At 52.9% G+C, this 18,472-nt stretch overlaps 2 protein-coding genes across 7 annotated transcripts in view; both read left to right on the top strand.

Annotated features, from left to right (window-relative positions):
• Window positions 1–923, top strand: part of PPP1R14A (protein phosphatase 1 regulatory inhibitor subunit 14A) — a 4,524-nt gene extending 3,601 nt beyond the window's left edge. The window contains exon 4 of the mRNA XM_007471064.1: window positions 683–923. Within this exon, the coding sequence (XP_007471126.1) occupies window positions 683–811 (129 nt within the window). The 3' untranslated portion in view covers window positions 812–923. The remainder of the gene's footprint in view (window positions 1–682) is intronic.
• Window positions 924–12,827: 11,904 nt separating this feature from the next.
• The window catches only part of DPF1 (double PHD fingers 1), a 14,197-nt gene continuing 8,552 nt past the window's right edge, over window positions 12,828–18,472 (top strand). For 3 of the 6 annotated variants that reach the window (XM_007471060.1, XM_007471062.1, XM_007471059.1), the window contains exon 1: window positions 16,972–17,081. In XM_007471060.1, coding sequence (XP_007471122.1) covers window positions 16,972–17,081 — 110 coding nt within the window. Of the gene's footprint in view, window positions 12,961–16,971; window positions 17,082–17,930; window positions 18,386–18,472 lie in introns of those variants that run through there. The other 3 variants (XM_007471061.1, XM_007471063.1, XM_007471058.1) reach the window with 3 other exon arrangements.

The following is an 18,472-nucleotide window of genomic DNA, read 5'->3' as shown; positions in this document are numbered from 1 at the left end:
CCCCCCCCCCCCCCGCCCCCGGCTCCATTATCGCCTCCCTGCTGACATGCTGCCCCATCTGTCTCCTATTTCTGCCACTGCTGCGCTCTGTCTGCCCGCTCATCTCCCTCCGCCTCTCTCTCTTGTTACTGCGTCCACCGCCCTGGGGCTCCCTTCCCCACCTCTCAGGCCCTCCCCATCCTTCCAGGCCCTGAGCGGCCTAGCCCCTCCCACTTCCTTCCCTGCTTTAAAAGGGAAAAATATTCATGTTTCTCTAACCAGCTCTGGGCTGCCTGAGTGACAAACGTCATTGTGTGTCTGTCTGCCCTGGAGCCAGTTTAGGCCTCTGTCCCTGGGGATGCTCCTGATAATCTCTTGGCTCGAGAAATATCTCCATGTCTCTCTGTGGCTCTGTTTCTTTCTCTGTCCCTTCGTTTCTCTATCTCTGCATCTCTCTCTGTCTCTGCATCTATGTCTTGGTTTCTGTCTACGGGTCTCTGTCTCTCTCCATCTCTCTCTCCCTGTTCCCGCCCCACGCCCGCATGTTCTTCATCTGTAGCCTCTACCCCTCCTTAACTCCACCTCCTTCCCCCTCTCACTGACCAGGAAGCAGGAAATAGAGGGGCCCAGGTCAGAAGGGCTGGGCTGGGCAGGGCATGCCCCCACCCCTCCTGTGTTCTCAGCACCCTCGCCTTGTCCTCAGGACTTCGTCCAGGAGCTGCTGGTGAAGCTGCGAGGCCTCCACAAGCAGCCAGGCCTCCGCCAGCCCAGCCCCTCCGGTGACGGCAGCCTGAGCCCCCTCCAGGAACGAGCCCGGACTGCGCGGCCCTGACCCTCTCTGGCCTCTGTGACCCCCTCCATCTCCCCCCAACGCCATCCTGGCTTGTTTATAAGTTGTATTTAATGGTTCTGTAACAATAACACTGCGTGCCTGTTTTTCTTCTTCCTGGTTACTGTGGGCTTCCCTGGGCTCCTCCCTGCACCTCCCTCTCTCCTGCTGCGTCTCCTCATGTCCCAGCACCCGCAGCTGGCCCCGGGCAGATGGAGAATCACTCCTCAGCCAGGGAGCATGAGAACAGGCCCTGCTGACCTTGCACGCCTGGGACTCACATCCTCGCCTCACCTCCACCAGCCTTGGCCCAGTCCCAGCCAGCAGGGCCTCAGTGTGTGGGTGGCACAGGGGGGCTCCTGTAGGGAGGAGATGCACAGGACTGAATGTGCTTGATGTGACCACAGTGCACTGGGAACAAACCATTCATCCTCTCCATAGATTTTATTGGGCACCTATTGTATGCTTACCCTGGCCATTAGTATTGAGGACACAAAGATAGCAGAAGATAGTCTCTGGCATCAAGGTGCTCACACAGTGGTGGAGAAGGGCCTGTGGGCAGGGGATTCGAGCAAAGTGTGCTGCATGGTCCAAGATACTTGGGAGCCCACGGAGTGGGAGGAGCTGTTCACTCTTGGGGTGGTGAAGAAATCTAGGAGTGCTTCCTGAAGAAAGTGACATTTAGGCAGGGCTTTGAAGGATGCATAGGAGTTTGTGTGAAATGGGTACCCATATCAGAGGACTCTGAACTGGTAGGAGGAGGGATTGATATTGGGGCTGAGCCAGGGAAGATACCAAATATTGGCAGGCCCATCTACCAGTCAGGATGGGCAAGTCCCTCAGAGCTGGATCAGGGAAGCCCCCTGGGCTGGGGCATGCTCATGCTGGGGAATGGAGGGCCCTGAAGGGTCTCAGGGGAAGGACAAGGGTATCAGAAGTGGGTAGTGGTTATTTACCAAAGACTGTGGAAGTGTTTCATTATTTTAACAATAGCAGTCCCAGCTGTGTACAGTCAGGAGATGGGGTGGGATTGTGGCTGTGCTTAGGACTGGGGCCAGGCCGGAACTGGGTAATCTTCCCCCAGGGTCATAGCACACCTCCCATCTCACCTCTACTGCCTAAAATTGGGGCCCCGACCCCCATGCCCATGCAGTGCTGCCCAGCAGCCCTGCCAGGATCAGACACCCATCCCAGGGGTCCCAGGTCTAATCTGGCAGGAAGAGAAGCCGACCCTGAAGAAGAGGGGTATCGAGGAACACCTGGTCTGTCGAGCCCTCAGGTGACCTTGCTGTCCCTGTACAGGCAGACCTCAGGCTTCCAGTGCCCCCTCCCCTCCACACAACTGGATAGAGAGTGTAATGGAGGAATCCCTCCTCCTTGCATCCAAGCAAAGTCTTGGGTGTGCCATGTGTTGAGCCTCTCAGTTTCCTCATCCGGAAAATGGGGACTTCACAGATGATGAAACTGCGGTCCAGATTAGTGATGACACTTGCCCAAAATCACTCAGCTGGGAAGTGGCAGTGGGTTTTAATCACAGGCATTATGACTCAAGAACCCAAATATTTCTACACTACAGTGCCCCTATAAGCCATAGCTTTAGCATAGATTGCAATTCTTCAGTGGCAAGAAGAGGTGGACTAATTCATACTAAGGTGTTAGTGACTGCTGACAGCTCTCTGAGATAGCCTGTCTAAAGGGCAATACAATTTTTTTTTTTTTTTTTCTTGTAACACAGTGCTATTCAGTCCCCCTTCAAAGAGACAAGAGCAAATCGTGAAGCACCCAGTAAAAGCCAATGCAAACAAAAAAGCTTTTCCACTTCAACTAGCAAAAGTTAAGTTCCCAAGAGACCCCCTACATCAACCACCAAAGCTCATTTGGCAGGAAAAACAATCATGTTCACCGAACAACAAGAAACGCAAAATAGTTGTTTTTTTGTTTTGTTTTGTTTTTTGTTTTTTGTTTTTTCCTTGCGTTATGCGGGCCTCTCACTGTTGTGGCCCCCCCCATTTGCGGAGCACAGGCTCCGGACGCGCAGGCTCAGTGGCCATGGCTCACAGGCCCAGCCGCTCCGCGGCATGTGGGATCCTCCCGAAACGGGGCACGAACCCGCGTCTCCTGCATCGGCAGGCGGACCCCCAAGCACTGCGCCACCAGGGAAGCCCGGGCAATACAATTTGACTGAGAACAAGGCTACAACAAAAGGATCGGGAAGCAGCATACCATGTTGGGTAAAAGCATGGACTCCGGGGTTAGTGCTTGTATTCAAATGCCATCTGTCTTACTTCCTAGCTTTGTGGTCTTGAGCAAGTCACTTAACCTCTCTGTGCCTCAAGTTTCCATATCTGGGAAATGATTATAATTGTACCTACTTCCCAGGGTGGTTGTGAGGTTTAAATGCATAGATTGTAGACTAGTGCCAGGCACAAAGTAAGCATTATCATCAACCTTATCATTGTAGGGACGGGCTGGACCAGTAGCCCCTTACAGCCGCCATCCCTGGCCAGGAAGATGTCCCTTAGGAACACTGAATCACAGGCGCTCTGCTAAGGAAAAGCCACAAAGGACACAGTGTACCTGACCCACCACCCTTGCATAATTGCCACACTCACCCCCTCACGCTGCCTCCCAGGGCCTGTGATCTTGTTTCCCACTTAGCAGCCAAATAATGCTTTTTCTCACTCACTTTATTTTTTATTTATTTATTTTTTGGCTGTGCTGAACGGCTTGCAGGATCTTAGTTCCCCCAACCAGGGATCGAACCCACGGCCCCTGCAGTGAAAGCGCAGAGTACTCACCACTAGACCGCCAGGGAAGGCCCTCTCACTTTTGTCTCCATCCACCCTGCTCCCTCCACGGGCTTCCTTTGGCTTCAGATGAGAAACCAAAGTCTCCCCCTACACGCTCCCTGCCCCCCGCCCACCCCTCTCACTCCCACGAGACTCTTCCCCTCCTGGACCCTTGGACGTTTCTCTGCCCAGGGTACTCCGCCCAAGTGAGGGATCATTATTTAGATGTAATTCCAGACAGGTGTCCTTGAGCCCCTTATGTAAGAAGCCACACTCTGTCACTATCCTGTCACAATAATTAATTTTCTCCACGAATTTATTACACCCTGAAATTATGCATTAGTTTACTTTATTGTCTGTCTACCCTCCCCCCACCTTCAGAATATTAGCTCCTTAGGCACGGCTGTATTCCTAACGCCCGGAGCAGCGCCTGGCACACAGCGGGTGCTTGCCCAATAACCGGGCTGCATTCTCCGTGCACAGTAACCTTCGACTAGAAGTGAAGCCTTAGCGTCCTCTCGTGGCTACGCGGGTTGTTTTAAACTACACCCCAACGGTCAGCTACTCCAGGGCTGGTCGGCCGGCATTTAATTAAGAGCTGGCTCCAGAAGCAGCTACAGCAAAGCACTCGCCCATCTTAGATCAACACCAGAGACTCTGCTAATCAGAATGATAAACGTTAGAAATGGTGTCGCATTGATGATATGATTGGCATTCACAACTGGCTAAAACGTTTTAGAAACACTTCATAATAAATAAAGAGGGCAGGAAGGCTCTTCACGAAGGGTGTATCATGGTTGATATAAGCCTACGAGAATCCATATCATTTCACTAATACTGTAATAACCAATTAAAACATAATTTTAAAAGCTTGTTCCCAGGCTTCAGCACCAAAAAACAGAAACAAAAAACTTGTGTGGTTCTCAATAGCTACAAAAACTATAGTTTATCTAACAACTTAATCAAATAAGGCCTTGATTGAAAAAACATTAATATGCCAATAAAGGATATAGAAGATAATTTGGATAAATGAGACCATCCATGCCTTTGCATAAGATATCTTAATATTATCCACATGTAAGTTCTCTCCAAATTAGCCAATAAATTCAAAGCAATCTCAATCAGAATTCTGGGTGGATTTTTTGAGATACTTGGTAAAGTCTATTCTAAAATTTGTATGGAGGAAGAACAACAGTTGTACATAATATGTACAAATAACCAAGCCAACATTAAAAAAGAAAGCGAGGAAGGCTTGCTCTACCAAATATTAAGCCATAGGAATAAAAAGTGTGGTGTTCATGAAGAACAGATGAATACAGCAAAAGAACAGAACAGACTCACAAGTAGACTCCAAATGAAATAAAGACCTAAATGTAAAGAATAAAACTATGGAGTTAATACAAGAAAATGAAGAATAATATCACTGTGACATGTCCACAGATTTTGCTATACTTTCCATCAAAATGTGGTGTCTCATTCCCCTTGTCTTGAAAACAGACCAGCCTCAGGGATTCACTTCTCACAAACACAATGTGATGGAAGTGGTACTGAGTGTATTCGTCTGCTCAGGCTGCCATAATGAAATACTATAGACTAGGTGGTTTAAACATCAGAAATTCATTCTCTCGCAGTTTGGGAGGCTGGGAAGTCCGAGATCAGGGTGCCGGCACGGTTGGGTTCTGGTGAGGGCTGTCTTCCTAGCTTGCAGACCGCTGCCTTTCCACTGAATCCTCACATGGCAGAAAGAGAGAAAACAAGTTCTCTGGTGTCTATTCTTTTTTTTTTTTTTTTGGCGCATTGGGTTTTCGTTGCCATGCGTGGGCTTTTTCTAGCTGTGGCGAGCAGGGGCTACTCTGTTGTCGTGCGCGGTCTTCTCACTGCAGTGGCCTCTCTTGCTGTGCTGTGGAGCACGGGCTCTAGGCACGCGGGCTTCAGTAGTTGTGGAGCCTGGGCTCTAGAGCGCAGGCTTAGTAGTTGTGGCGCATGGGTTTTGTTACTCCGCGGCATGTGGGATCTTCCAGGACCAGGGCTCGAACCCGTGTCCCCTGCACTGGCAGGCGGATTCTTAACCACTGAGCCACCAGGGAAGTCACCCACACTTTCTTCTATAAACTTTATAGATTTACCTTTCACACGCGGGTCTTTGATGGAGCTGGAGCTGCAGATGTCGTTCCCAGAGCTGACCACCCATCCAGTAGAACCCAAGTCCCCTTTTCCAGTTAGAGATGACTCCTGAGAGGGCACAGGGTGGTTGCTGGGGTCATTATGGCCGTGGGGATCACGGTCTCTTATATTTTCCACCTGGCTCACCACTCACTCCTAACACAATCCTCACATCCAGGTAGATGCTCCTTCGACCTCCCCCAGCCTCCGCATGCCCCCACCACCTCTCTGCCAGGGATCTGGTCCTCTGCCCAACCCTGGCCCCTCCAGCCACCTTGGCCCTTGTCATGCCCATGCCCGATAAACACAGCCCCTCCAATCTCAGTCTCATGCCTCTCATTCTCTATCTGCCTTCTCCTCTCTCTCAACTCCCTCCCTCCAGTCCCCCAACCCTGACAGGCCCCATCGATGCCCCTCCCCTCTCACTGTCCTTCAGCCCTGCAAGTCTGTGGTCACTCACCAAAGTGGCTCCCTTGTATCCCCCCTCAACTCCCTCTATTATTCTCACTTGGGAAACCCCCAATCTGGCTAAATCAAACTTGGCCTCTACTCCACGCCTCTGTCCTCTTCTAAGAGCTCAAAACTTTGAGTTCCTGACCGGCCTCTCAAGGTGTCTTTGGTGCATCCTCTCTCTTTTCCCCCATCTCTGCTCCCAGCTCATTTCACTGAAGCCATAGGAGAGAATGTCCTGAATCTCCCACCTCCTGGCGTCTGCTCCTCACGTCTTCCCCTCCTCCTGATACAGATCAAGCCTCACTAAGGCTGACCCTCTACTCGGGGACTCGCTTGTTTCCTCTCGTCTCCATCACTGCTCCAACAATGCTCCCCTCTCCCCAGCGTCGTCCGTCACCTTCCTGATCATTCCCGCTGGCATACAGTTGTATTGTTAACTCCTCCCATCTTAAAACAAAACAGAAGACAAAACTCTTTGACCTCCTCCAGCCACAGCCCTGTTTCTTGGCTCCCCTTTACAGCAAAATTTCTCACCAGAGATGTCTCCAATTCTCTTCTGTACTCTTTCCAATCAAATGTTCACATTCTACTCGTCCTCCATCCCCTGCTCCATGGAAGTGCTCTTGTCAGGGTCCCCCTGGTGCTAATCCAAGTCACATTTCAGTTGTCGTCTTACTTGACCCGTCAGCTGTCATCGTTCCCTGTCTCCTTTGCTCCTGAGACACTGGCCATCCTCTCCCGGTTTTCTCTAGCCTCCCTGCCAGCTCCCTGTCAGCGCCCCCACTGGCTCCTCCTTACCTTCTGGATCTGGTACTGATGGTCAACTCTAGGTCTCCACCCTGGTCCTCTTCTCTCCCTGGAGAGCTCATCCAGTCTCACTTTATGCACCCAAATTTCTCTCTTTAACCCAACCTCCGGACTTACCCAGCAGCCCCCCTTGGATGCCTCAAACTCAAGGCTTCTGCTTCTGAAGCTGAGCTCCTGGGCTCTCCCAAAGCTGCCCTTCTGGCTCCAGCCCCATTTCGGTGCTGGCGCCTCCATCCCTCCAGCTGCTCAAGCCACGGGCCTTCAAGTCCTCCACGGCCTCTTTCCCTCGCGCCCCATAAATTATCCATCCGCAAATTCTGCCCACTCTGCTGTAGTAGGCAGAACAATGGCACCCCAAAGCTACCGGTTCTAATCCCTTATAGGGAAAAGTGTCTTTGCAGATGTGATGAAGTTAAGGATCTTGAGATGGGAAGAATATCTTGGATTATCCAGGTGGGCCCTAAATACCATCACTTATAAGTATCCTTATAGGACAAAAGCAGAGGGAGAGAAGCACACACACAGAGGAGGAGGTGATGTGAAGGTGGAACCTTGAAGATTGGAGTGATGAAGCCACAAGCCCAGGAGCATCAACAGCCACCAGAAGCTGGAAGAGGCAAAGAATGGATATTCCCTTACAGCCTCCAGAGGGAGTGTGGCCCTGCTGACACCTTGATTTCAACTCAGTGATACTGATTTCCGACTTTTGGCCTCCAGAACTGTGAAAGCATAAATTTCTGGGGGCTTTTTGTTTTGTTTTTAAATTTTTATTGGAGTATAGTTGATTTAAAATGTTGTGTTAGTTCCTACTGTATAGCAAAGTGAATCAGTTATACATACACATGTATCTACTCCTTTTTAGATTCTTTTCCCATATAGGCCATTAAGAGTATTGAATAGAGTTTCCTGTGCTATACAGTAAGTCCTTATTAGTTATCTATTTTATACATAGTAGTGTGTATATGTCAATCCCAATCTCCCAATTTTTCCCTCCCCCGCTTTCCCCCCTGCTAAACATAAGTTTGTTTTCTACATCTGTGACTCTATTTCTGTTTTGTAAATTTGTCCATTTGTACCTTTTTTTAATTCCACATATAAGTGATATCAAATGATATTTGTTTTTCTCTCTCTGACTTCACTCAGTGTGGCAATCTCTAGGTCCATCCACGTTGCTGCAAATGACATTATATTGTTCTTTTTTATGGCTGAGTAATATTTCATTGTATATATGTACCACATCTTCTTTATCCATGCCTCTGTCAAATTTCTGTTGTTTTAAGCTGACAAGTTCATGGTCATTTGTTACAGCAGCTGCATTCTGTTGCCTCTCATCACCTTCTTGCCCCGACCCTGGCCCCATCCTCCCACCCCAGCCATCTCAGCCCCCTCCCAGGTCTCCCGCCTCCTACCGTGTCCCCACAGTCTGGTCCACACTTGCAGCCATGAGGATCTTTCTAAAACAGGAGATGGGGACTTCCCTGGTGGTTCAGTGGTTAAGAATCTGCCTTCCAATGCAGGGGACGCAGGTTTGATCCCTGGTCCCACATGCCACGGGACAACTAAGCCCACGTGCCACAACTAGAGAGAAGCCCGCGCACCACATGCTGCAACGAAGATCCCGTGTGCTGCAACTAAGACCCAACGCAGCCAAATAACTAAATAAATAAATATTAAAAAAAAAACAAAAACAGAAGGAGATCACGCTGAAAACGATCCACTGTCTCCCCCCTACCCTCAGAATCAAACCCAAACTCCTTACCCTAGGTTTTATGGTCCTACCTGACATGGTCTCACCTTATCCCTGGTCTCAGGATTGTTGCGAGGGTCACGTGAGTGTACACGTTAGTGCAGTGCCCAGCAGAGGTAAGAGTGCCCATCAGGGCAGCACAGAGGGTGCTTTGGGTCAGCAAACCTGAGTCCAAGTCAAGACTCCGTGATTTCCTTGTGATCTCCAGGCAGGGACCACACCTCTCTGGGCTGTTGAGATTATGTATGTAAAACCCTCAGCCTGGGAGTGGCACACAGTAGGTGCTCAGCCACAGTAACTGATGATGTGAGGATCACAGATAATATTTATTGTGCGCTAAAGTGTGCCAAGCACTTAGGGCTCTACATGGACCCAAAGCATCCTCACCATGAACCTGTGAGGTTGGAACCATTACTCCCATTTTGCAGATGAGAAAACCAAAGTACCAAAAAGTTCCAGCAGAGCTACTGGGGAAACAGGAAGGTGGTCTGCGGAGCCCACGCTCCACCACCGACTCTAAGGCCTCTGTTGCAAACCCGTACCCTCACCCCTCCCCACCTGAGAGCTTGAGAACCATCCTTTCAATTGCATTTTGTTTTTTCTTTCTGCCTTTGTGCCCAAACACAAACCATGATTCTCAGGGCTTTGCAGTCATTAGAAAGACTTGGGGGCTGCCTTCTGAGACCTGGGATTCTGGGATCTGCCTTCAGGGACACTGGATCCCTGGGACTGGGGGGCGGGAGGGTGGGTAGGGATGGCATTTTCATGGAGGGCCTGAGCAGATTCTGACACAGGAAGTCAGCAACCCCCTTCAGAGTAGCACAGGGAGGTGGCCTGTGGTTTAGCTTCTGAGTGAGACCGGGGTTCAAACCCCAACTCTCCCCACCATGATAGGTGGGGACTTTTGGCAAGGGTATTGTCTATATGAGCCCAAGTTACCTTGTCTGACTCTGAGGTGGAGAGTCCTGCTTCCTAAGTGCGGTCTGTATGATAGTGACATAAGACCTGTAAAAAGCTCAGGAGCCGTCTTGACACACAGGAGGAGCTAAGTCAATGGGACCTTATGTATTGTTGTTATTATTATTAATTGTTATTGTTGTTGCCCTGGTATTGTGTGACCACCTCCCCTCAGCCTCATGTCCTCTGTACCTCAGTATCCTCATCTGGGTAGGAGACTTCTGAGAGTCATGTCTGAACACCCCAAGGGCAGCTTAGGGGAGGGCTGTGCCCTCTGAAGAATAGCGGGGAAGAGAGGGATCAGGGGGGCTTAGCAAGTGTCTCCCTCAGAGGCCCAAGGTGGGCCCTCAGGGGTCTGGGACAGAGAGGGTCTATTGATTCCACAGGAGCCTCTGGCGGGAGGGACTCAGACTGTGGTGACCAGGTCCTGGGCAGGGTCTGAAGTTCATAGTGGGGGCACCAGTGTCTCCACTGGCTGGTCCCACTGGCCCCACAATGTCCCTCCAGGATCCGAGGCTTCACGAACAGTCTGTCTGGACAAAGACTGAGGCCACAGTGCCCTCTGGTGGCCAAACCTTTGCATTCCAGGTTTGGAGACGAGAACAAATGTTGGCAATTGTTTGATCCCAAGACTCGGATGACAGGTAGATCAGACCTCAGCCCCAGGAGGTCAGAACAGGGACTTGCCCTGTGTCTGGAGAGGTCAGGGGATCAGGACTTGAAAAGACTCTCCTGGAACTTCCTTCAAGGAGCCCTCCCTGACCACCAGGCTGGGTTAGGAGCCTCCTCTGGGCTCCCATAGCCCCGAGTACCTCCTCTATCCCAGCCCTGCCGTCTGCCCTGGCTTCCCCCACCCTTGGCTGTCATTGTGTGGTGGTGGGTCTTTTACCCCACTGGACTGTGAGCTTACGGCTCTGCCTGGGGCAGAGCCATCAGACACATCATTGCTGTGTCCCCAGCATGCCCACACAGGGCTGCGGACAGTGATACTCTATAGAAATGAGTGAATATGCCTCTTAACCTCTCCCTTCTCTTTGCCTTGAAGCTTTAGCTCCAGACCCTCTGCTGGGAAGTTTTCCTTAATACAGCACCACCACCACCCCGCCCGCCGAGTCCCCTTCAGATGGTCCAAGTGTGTGGGAGGGCACAGCCTGGAGCCCACATGACTCTCTCTCCCTGCTGCTTGCACTCTGCAGAGCCAGACAATGGGGAGAGACATGGAGGATAATGACTAATTGATTCGTTTATTTATTCAACAAATAATTGTTGAGCACCTGCTATTTTTCAGGCCCTGTTCTAAGCACTGGGGAGACAGCAGTGGAATGAACAACAATCCCTGCCTCATAGAGCTGGTAGTCAAAGGAGTGGAGACAGACACTCAATCAAGTAACTAAATAGGCCTACAACATGATGATGAGTTATGGTAAGTGTTGGGAAAAGGAGAAAGCTTTTAAGAGGACAGAAAGATTCTGGGGGATGCCATCTTAGCTGAGGTTGTCTCTGAGAAGGTGACATTCAGAAACCTGAATAAAGTGAGAGTTGGAGCCATGCAGGTGTCTGGGGGAGGAGCATCCTAGGCAGTGAGAACAGCAAGTGCAAAGGTCCTGTGGCTGAAGTGGGACTGGAACGTTCCAGGAACAGGGAGGAGGCCAGTGCGGCTGGAGTAAAGTTAGCCAAGGGAAGGAAGAAGGGCGATGAGGTCAGAAGTGTGATGGGGGTTGGGAACGGGTTTGAGTAGAGCCTAGAGGGCATAGTACAGACTTCGAATTTTATTCTAAGTGTGAAAGAAGGGACTTCTCTGGTGGTGCAGTGGTTAAGACTCTGTGCTCCCAATGCAGGGGACCCGGGTTTGATCCTTGGTCAGGGAACTAGATCTCCCATGTATGCCTCAACTAAGAATTCTCATGTCACCACTGAGGAGCCCACGAGCCGCAACTAAGCCTGCTGCAACTAAGAACCAGAGCAACCAAATAAATCAATAAATATTTCTTTAAAAAGTGTGAAAGAAGCCACTGGAGGTTTTGAGCCAGAGTGCATTGTGATGCCAGCTGTTTTAAGCAGCTCACTCTGGCTGCCCTGGAGAGAATAGAAATGGACTGTCTGCGGGGGCGGGGAGCAGTACCAGGATGGAGGCTGTGAAGGGAGAATAGTGGTTGGATTCTGGATCTATTTTGTGAATGTGGAGATAACAGCATTTGCTGATGGGTCTGGGGTGTGCGTGAAAATGAAGAGTCAAGGATGACTGATTGCACTTAGAACAAAATCCGTTTTCTTTATGATGGCCTACAAGGCCCTACATGATCTGGATCCTTGCTGTCTCCCTGATATTTTCTCCCTCCCCGCCTCCCCCAACTCACTCTGCTCATTACACTAGCTTTCCCACTGATCTTTGAACTTGCCAAGCTTTTCCTCCTTTCCCTCCCATTGCATGATGGCAGCTTCTCAGGTCTCAGCTCAAATGTCACCTCCTCAGAGCAGCCACTTTCTTTATAATACTTATCACTCTCTAAAATGATCAGTTTATTTGTTTGTTTATCGTCTTTTTTCCTCCACTAAAAGGTCAGCTCCTTGAGGGCAGCAACTTTGCCTGTTGGTCACGCTGTATCCCCAGTGTCTAGAAGAGTGCCTGGCACATAGCAGGCACTTAATAAATGAACAAAGGCATTGATTAACCCCTGTGCTTGTTTACAGACTGGCTTACACAGAAGAGACACCCAGACAAGTAGGCAAAGGCAAGAATACACGACAGACCCTGGGGTCATCCACACATCCAGGGGAGACCCAGAAGGCAGGGACCACCTTCTCCTGCGGGCACGCGGTGCCTGGAGGATGGAGAACCCGAGCTGGGGATGGAGCACCCCCAGGGAGGGGAAAGGATGCCTTGGGGCGATCCCAGCCCCGCCCTGTATCCCCAGTAGCCAATGGGTGTGCGGTCCTCCCGACGCCCCCTGGGACGTGTAGTCCGGACAGGGGAGCCCTCGGGCGCCGCCGAGCGCCCCTAGACTCCACGTCCCGTCGTGCGCCGGGAGGTGAGGGGATTGGCCGAGCCCCGCCCCCTGCCCGCCCCGCTCCGCTCGCGCCGCAGCCCCAAGAATGAATGAAATCGTAGCGCGCTGGGCGGCAGAGCGGGCGGCGCAGGCCGGGCTGGGCCCGCGCGCGGCGGCAGCGGCGCCCCGGGCCGGAGGCGGCCCAGCCGAGCGGGCCATGGCCACCGCCATTCAGAACCCGCTCAAGTCGTGAGTGTCCCCGCCGTCCACGTCCCTCCATCCCGCCCCCTACCCGAACCCTTCCCCCGCCCTCGCTGGGGAGGGGGACGCCGTGGGCGGATGGCAGTTGAATGTGGGCCCCCAGCTTGCGCCCCCCTCCCCTGGGGGGGGCGGCCACCCCCTGTCGCCCCCTGGGGCTGGGGGCGGGAGCCCCTCGGGGGTCGCGGGGGCGCCTCTTCTTTGTCGCTGTCAGTGAAGGAATGTGGCGCGAGCTGGGGGGTGGCGGAGGCCGTTTCCCCACCCAGAGTGGGGGTAGGGGCTTCCCTGTCCTCCTCCTCCCTCTCTCCTCCTCCGAGTCTCTGGGGGCGCCGGGCCTGCCCCTGCATGGGGCTGGGAGTACGTACGCCTAAGTCCAGACCTCAGTCTCCGGGGTCTCCACCACCCTTTCCCCTCATCAAAGCATCTTTCTCTCTTTCCCCCCCCCGCCTATCTTGGGGACCTCGGTCGGCGCGGCCGCAGGGTGGGAGCTTAGACGTCGGGGATCCCCGATTAGATCCCTGCTGTTTTCCTTCCCGGGTCTTCAGGACCTAAAGCCCCGACGCCCCGTTCAGCTTAGACCGTGGGATCCCTCCCTCTCTCCTCCCGTACACATCTGACGAGAGCATCTCTCATCCCCTTGGGGACTAGATGCCTCGGGAGAAGGTGCTGGGAGCGCCCTCAGCCTCCGGGATTCCCTCCCTTTCTCCCTGTCCGCGTCCCTCCTCCGAGTGTTAGCTTCCTCCCGGGCCCAGTGGCTGGGATCCTGGACGCCTGGGTTCAAACCTAGCTCCCTTCCAGCCCTCACCTCTCCTAGACATCCCTCGCTCTCTCCACCTCTCTTCTTCCCTCTCTTTCCATCTCTCTCGCTCCCTCCTCGGGATCCCGAACTCCTGGGTCCCAGCGCTCCCCACCCCCCTTCCCCAGGCGGTGACGGCGGACTGGGAGTGACAGGCGCGCGGCCGCTCCCGCTCTCCCTCCCGGGTTGGCGTGCGCGGCACTCCCCTCCCCCTCCTCCCCGGCCTGGTGGGGAGGAGGAGGAGGGCGAACGCCCGCGGCGCCGCACAAAGGGGCCTGGGCGACCTCCCCCACCCTTCCCCCAACCCCTGGCACCCGCCACCTTGACCTTGAGCAACTTGTGCCCGGGGGCGCCCCCCATCCCCCGCCCCGGCCCTCCAGAAAGGCTGTGCCAGGTGGCCGGACCAAAGGCGCCCAGTAGCTTCTGGTTTCAGGTGTGTGTGTGTCGGGCGGGGGGGGGCGGGGGGGGAGTTGGGAGAGGAGGGGGCCGGACCTTACAGGCACGCGCCCACAAGTGTGGCTTTGCGGTGGGCAAAGGGGGCTTGGAGGGCGTGTACGGGGCTGGGGTCAGTGTGAAATGGTGTGTAACGGTGACAACACTTCTGCTTCCCTCTCACTCTAAGTCTTCCACACAGACTTGTCTCCCCTATAAGGGACACCCTCAAAAGGGCTGGGACGGGGTTCCTGTGCAGGTTGGTGGATCTATAGGTATCCAGACATCCTCACTCTGACCCTGACCCAGACCTCTTGGAGGAGGTATGGGGCAGCCATTGCAGGGGCCTGAAGCCCAGAGTAAGCTTGGGGGTGGGAGCGCCAGCACCTTTCTTTGCTCTCACCTTCCTAGGGGTCTGCAGGGGTGAGGGCAGGGACTGGCTCCTGAGAGAATGCGTGTCAAATCCCCTTGGGAGTGGGAGGTGGAGGGTGCAGCTCTCAGTTCTGACTGCCTGCATCATTCAAACCCCATATTGAGCACTAATTTCCTGCCCCCCCCACCCGCCCCGAGCCTCAGTGTTACCACCTGTGAATTGGGGAATCATAACAGCTCTTATTACCTCATGGTGCTTCTGTGATGTTTGTAAAGCGCTTGGTACTGAGCCTGACACTGACTGAATGTAGTGATTATTATTGGTAGTATCAATACTGATTTCATTTGTGGTCCAGTTTCCACACAGGGCACTGGGGGATGGGGACAGGAGGATTGTTTGGGCAGGGGAGCTCAAGTGTGGGAGAGGGGTCTCTGAAGGTGACTAGGGGTAAGGAAGGGAAGGGAGACCCCTCTCCAAGTGTCAGCTGTGGGTCAAATTGTGCTGGTGGACAAGGGAGTCCAGGGAAGTGATGGAGTGTTCTACACTCAGGCTCCAAGCTGACCAAAACTGATGCAAAGGTTCCGGGGTGGGGCAGGAGTGAGCGGGGTGTCTGAGGCTAGAGGTGTGGGGAGAAAGTGTAAGGGCATATCGGAAGATCTGTGAGGGTGGTGGAAGGTGAGAGAGGAAGGTGGCAAGGGCACTCTGAGCTGAGCTGGCCTGTTGGGAGGAGCGGGGCAGGGCTTACCGTGGCTGAGATATGGGGTGGCCACTGTAGGGACCTGGAGGCCAGAGCGAGGGTGAGGACTCACTCCCCTTGCCATCTGCTCTAGGTCAGATGTGAAGCAGAGACCCACCCTGCTGTTTTTGGGTTCGGGAATGGGGAGGTCAAGGCCTTACCTGAGAGTCCTAAGACTAGAGGTGTGTGTGTGTGTGTGTGTGTGTGTGTGTGTGTGTGTCCAGAACTGACCATGAGTGTGGAAGACCCTGAGGGGGTCTCTCTCACCAGGGTGTAGGTGGGGGTGTCGAGTGACAAAAGAGGAGGTGAAGGCTCCTATGCCTCTTCTGTCTGCTGGAGAGCCCCCTGGAGGACAAGGACATTGGTGGGCGTTTTCATCCATGCAAGGGCTCCAACTTGAACACGAACTTTAGATGGGGGCCGGGGGTTGCGGGGGCGGGGGGGTGTTCCAGGTGTGTGTGCATGGGGCTTGGTGATTGTTGTGACTCGGTAGGTCAGCTCCCTCTCTGGGCATCCCTTAGGGTAGAGTCAGTGTGGGTGACAGTGGGAGAAAGGAGGTGACCACTTGGGTACAGACATCTGGGTGAGTGAATCCTTCTCTTAGTCCCACCTTCAAACAGTCACCAGGAGCTGAGGTCATGTGACTTCACCTCCTCACCTGGAAAACGAGGGTAATGATAATATCACCCCGGAGGGTCAGGATGAGGATCAAGTGAGTTAATCTCTGTTAAAGAACTGTGCCTGGCACGTGGTGGCTACTCAGTATATTTCTATTCAACAAATATTTATTAAGCATCTATTATGTGCCCAGCATTATTCTTTCTAATAATGGTTAGCTATCACCATTTTACATCTTAGTACATATCAGGTCCTCTTTGTGGAATGAATGAATTTATTGAACACCTACTATTTGCCAGGTACCTTTTAAAACACTTTACCCATGCTTACTCATTTAATCCTCACAATAAGCCAATGAGCCATCATCTGCATTTTACAGATGAGGAAACTGAGGCCAGAAAGGTTAAGTCATTTGCCCAAGGTCACATGGCCACCAAGTGGCAGAGCCAGGATTTGAACCCAGGAGTTGTGGCTATATCTCCTAACTAGCACAGCTGCTGTCAGGCCTGGGAAGGGGTTGAGTAGGGCGGGGTCCTTGTGAGAGAGGCAGCTCCGAGGGGGACCAGGGAGGATTCTCCCGAGCTAGGAGGGACTAGGGGGAGGGGGAGGTGTCAGTGAGCCACGCGTTGGTGGGACGTTCATGTGGGCACCTGTAAGGTGTCTCTAAGTCTCCTGGCACTGAAGTGTTTGTGTGAGTGTAAATGTATGTGAGTCTGTGCGAAGGTGTGGGAGAGGGAGTGTGCGTGCGTCTGCGTGGGACGCTGTGAGTATACGTGTGAATGTGTGTGTAAGCTGCCGCGTGTGGGTGTGTGCGAGTCCAGGTGTGCATGGGTGAGTGTAGGCCCATGTGTGAGACTCAAGAGGAGTGCATGAGTGACCGCGCGGGAGTGGCTGTCAGTGCCTCCGGCCCCACCTCTGACCCGCTTCTCTGCGGGGTCCCGCCAGCCCCGGGCGGGGAACTACCACTCCCGGCATGGCCCGGGTGGGCCCACCCCGCCACCCTGATTGGCTGTGGTCCCGGTGCTCCCGCCCCCCGGGAATGAATGGATGGGCGGCCTCAGCGCCCGCCCGAGCGCTGGGAGGACCGGCCCGGCGGGGACCTGCTGGGGGCAGGACCCTGGGAGCAAGATGGCCACGGTCATCCCCGGCCCCCTGAGGTGCTGCAGGCCGGCGGGAGCAGGGGAGGGCGCACGAGCGGGTCTGCGCGGGCGTGTGTGTGTGTGTGTGTGTGTGTGCTGCGGCTGGGGGTGGGGCCGATGGGGTGTCTGGGGGGCTGTCACCGTGGGCCGGGCTGCGCGGGGTTGCGAATGTGTGTGACTGTGGGTCTCTGGCAAGAACCGTGTCCGACGCGCTGCTCCTGGAGGAGCGCGGAGTGTGGGGAACTCGGAGCCCTATTGGCGCCCTCTTCGGGAAAGGGGGTCATGTCCCACCCTGCGACCCCCGGGATTGGGGAGAGGGTGAAATGGCCTGGGGGCCCGGGGGCCTTGGTAAACTTGAGTGAAGCCCACACTACCTTTGTCTTGGGTTGTGGAGTGTGTGTCACTTGTTCGGGTTTTGGTTTTTTTTTGGATATGTGTGTGGATATGTATTTAATTTCTTTCACATTCTACACTAGGTGTCTTTGGATATTTTGGTCTTTGAGTGTGTGTACATATCCTTTGAAACTCTGCATCATTTATGTTCTGTGTCTTTGGATATGTAGGTATGCATGTATTTATGTGCAAATTTTTGTGTGACTATTGGTGGATTTGTCTGTTTCTATGTTGTGTATGTGTGTATCTTTGTGTGTTTGAGTATGTGGTATTTTAGATGTTTCTATATTGTGTATCTTCGTGAATATGTGTGTGTATCCTGTGTGAATCTGTGTGATTTCTTTGTATAGTGTATCTGGATTGTGTGTGTGTGTGTGTGATTTGTTTGTGTTGTGTCTTTGGATATGTGTGTAAGTGCATGTGTGGGTAGTTTGTTTTTCACATTTTTTCTTTTTTAACATTTGTGTATCTGTGTGTGTCTTCGGATGGATGAGTAAGTGGAGGTGTCTGTGTGTGGTGTGTCATCTGTTTGCATGTTGTGTGTCTTTGTGTGGGTGATTGTTTATGTTGTGTGTCTTTGGATATGTGATATATATTTGTGCATGTATATGTGTGTGATCTGTCTGCTTTTACACTATGGGACTTGAGATACTTGTGTTTTTCAGTAGATATTTGTGTGAGCACATATGTGAGATGTGTCTGTTTCTCCTTTGTGAGTCTTGGGATATGTCTCTCTTTGTGTGTGAATCCTGTGTGACTATGTGCGATTTGTTTGTGTTGTGTATTTGGATATGTGCCTGTATGGATGGGTCCCGGTGTATTTTTATCTGTTTCTATACTGTGTGTATCCACTCCTTGGCTCAAGGCCTGCTTGAGTCCGGGTTGGGGGCTCCTGGGTCCAGGAGCGACGACAGCGGGGGAGAGGTGAGGTTGGAGGAGTCGGCCCACGCATTCCCCACGGGTGGGCTGGGGGAGGGGTGCCGGGCGACCCGGTGCGCCTGCCCTTGCTGACAGGC

Source organism: Lipotes vexillifer, unplaced genomic scaffold (genome assembly GCF_000442215.2).
Source record: "Lipotes vexillifer unplaced genomic scaffold, Lipotes_vexillifer_v1.1 scaffold182, whole genome shotgun sequence".
Taxonomy (NCBI): domain Eukaryota; kingdom Metazoa; phylum Chordata; class Mammalia; order Artiodactyla; family Lipotidae; genus Lipotes; species Lipotes vexillifer.
This window is presented reverse-complemented; position numbering and strand designations above follow the sequence as displayed.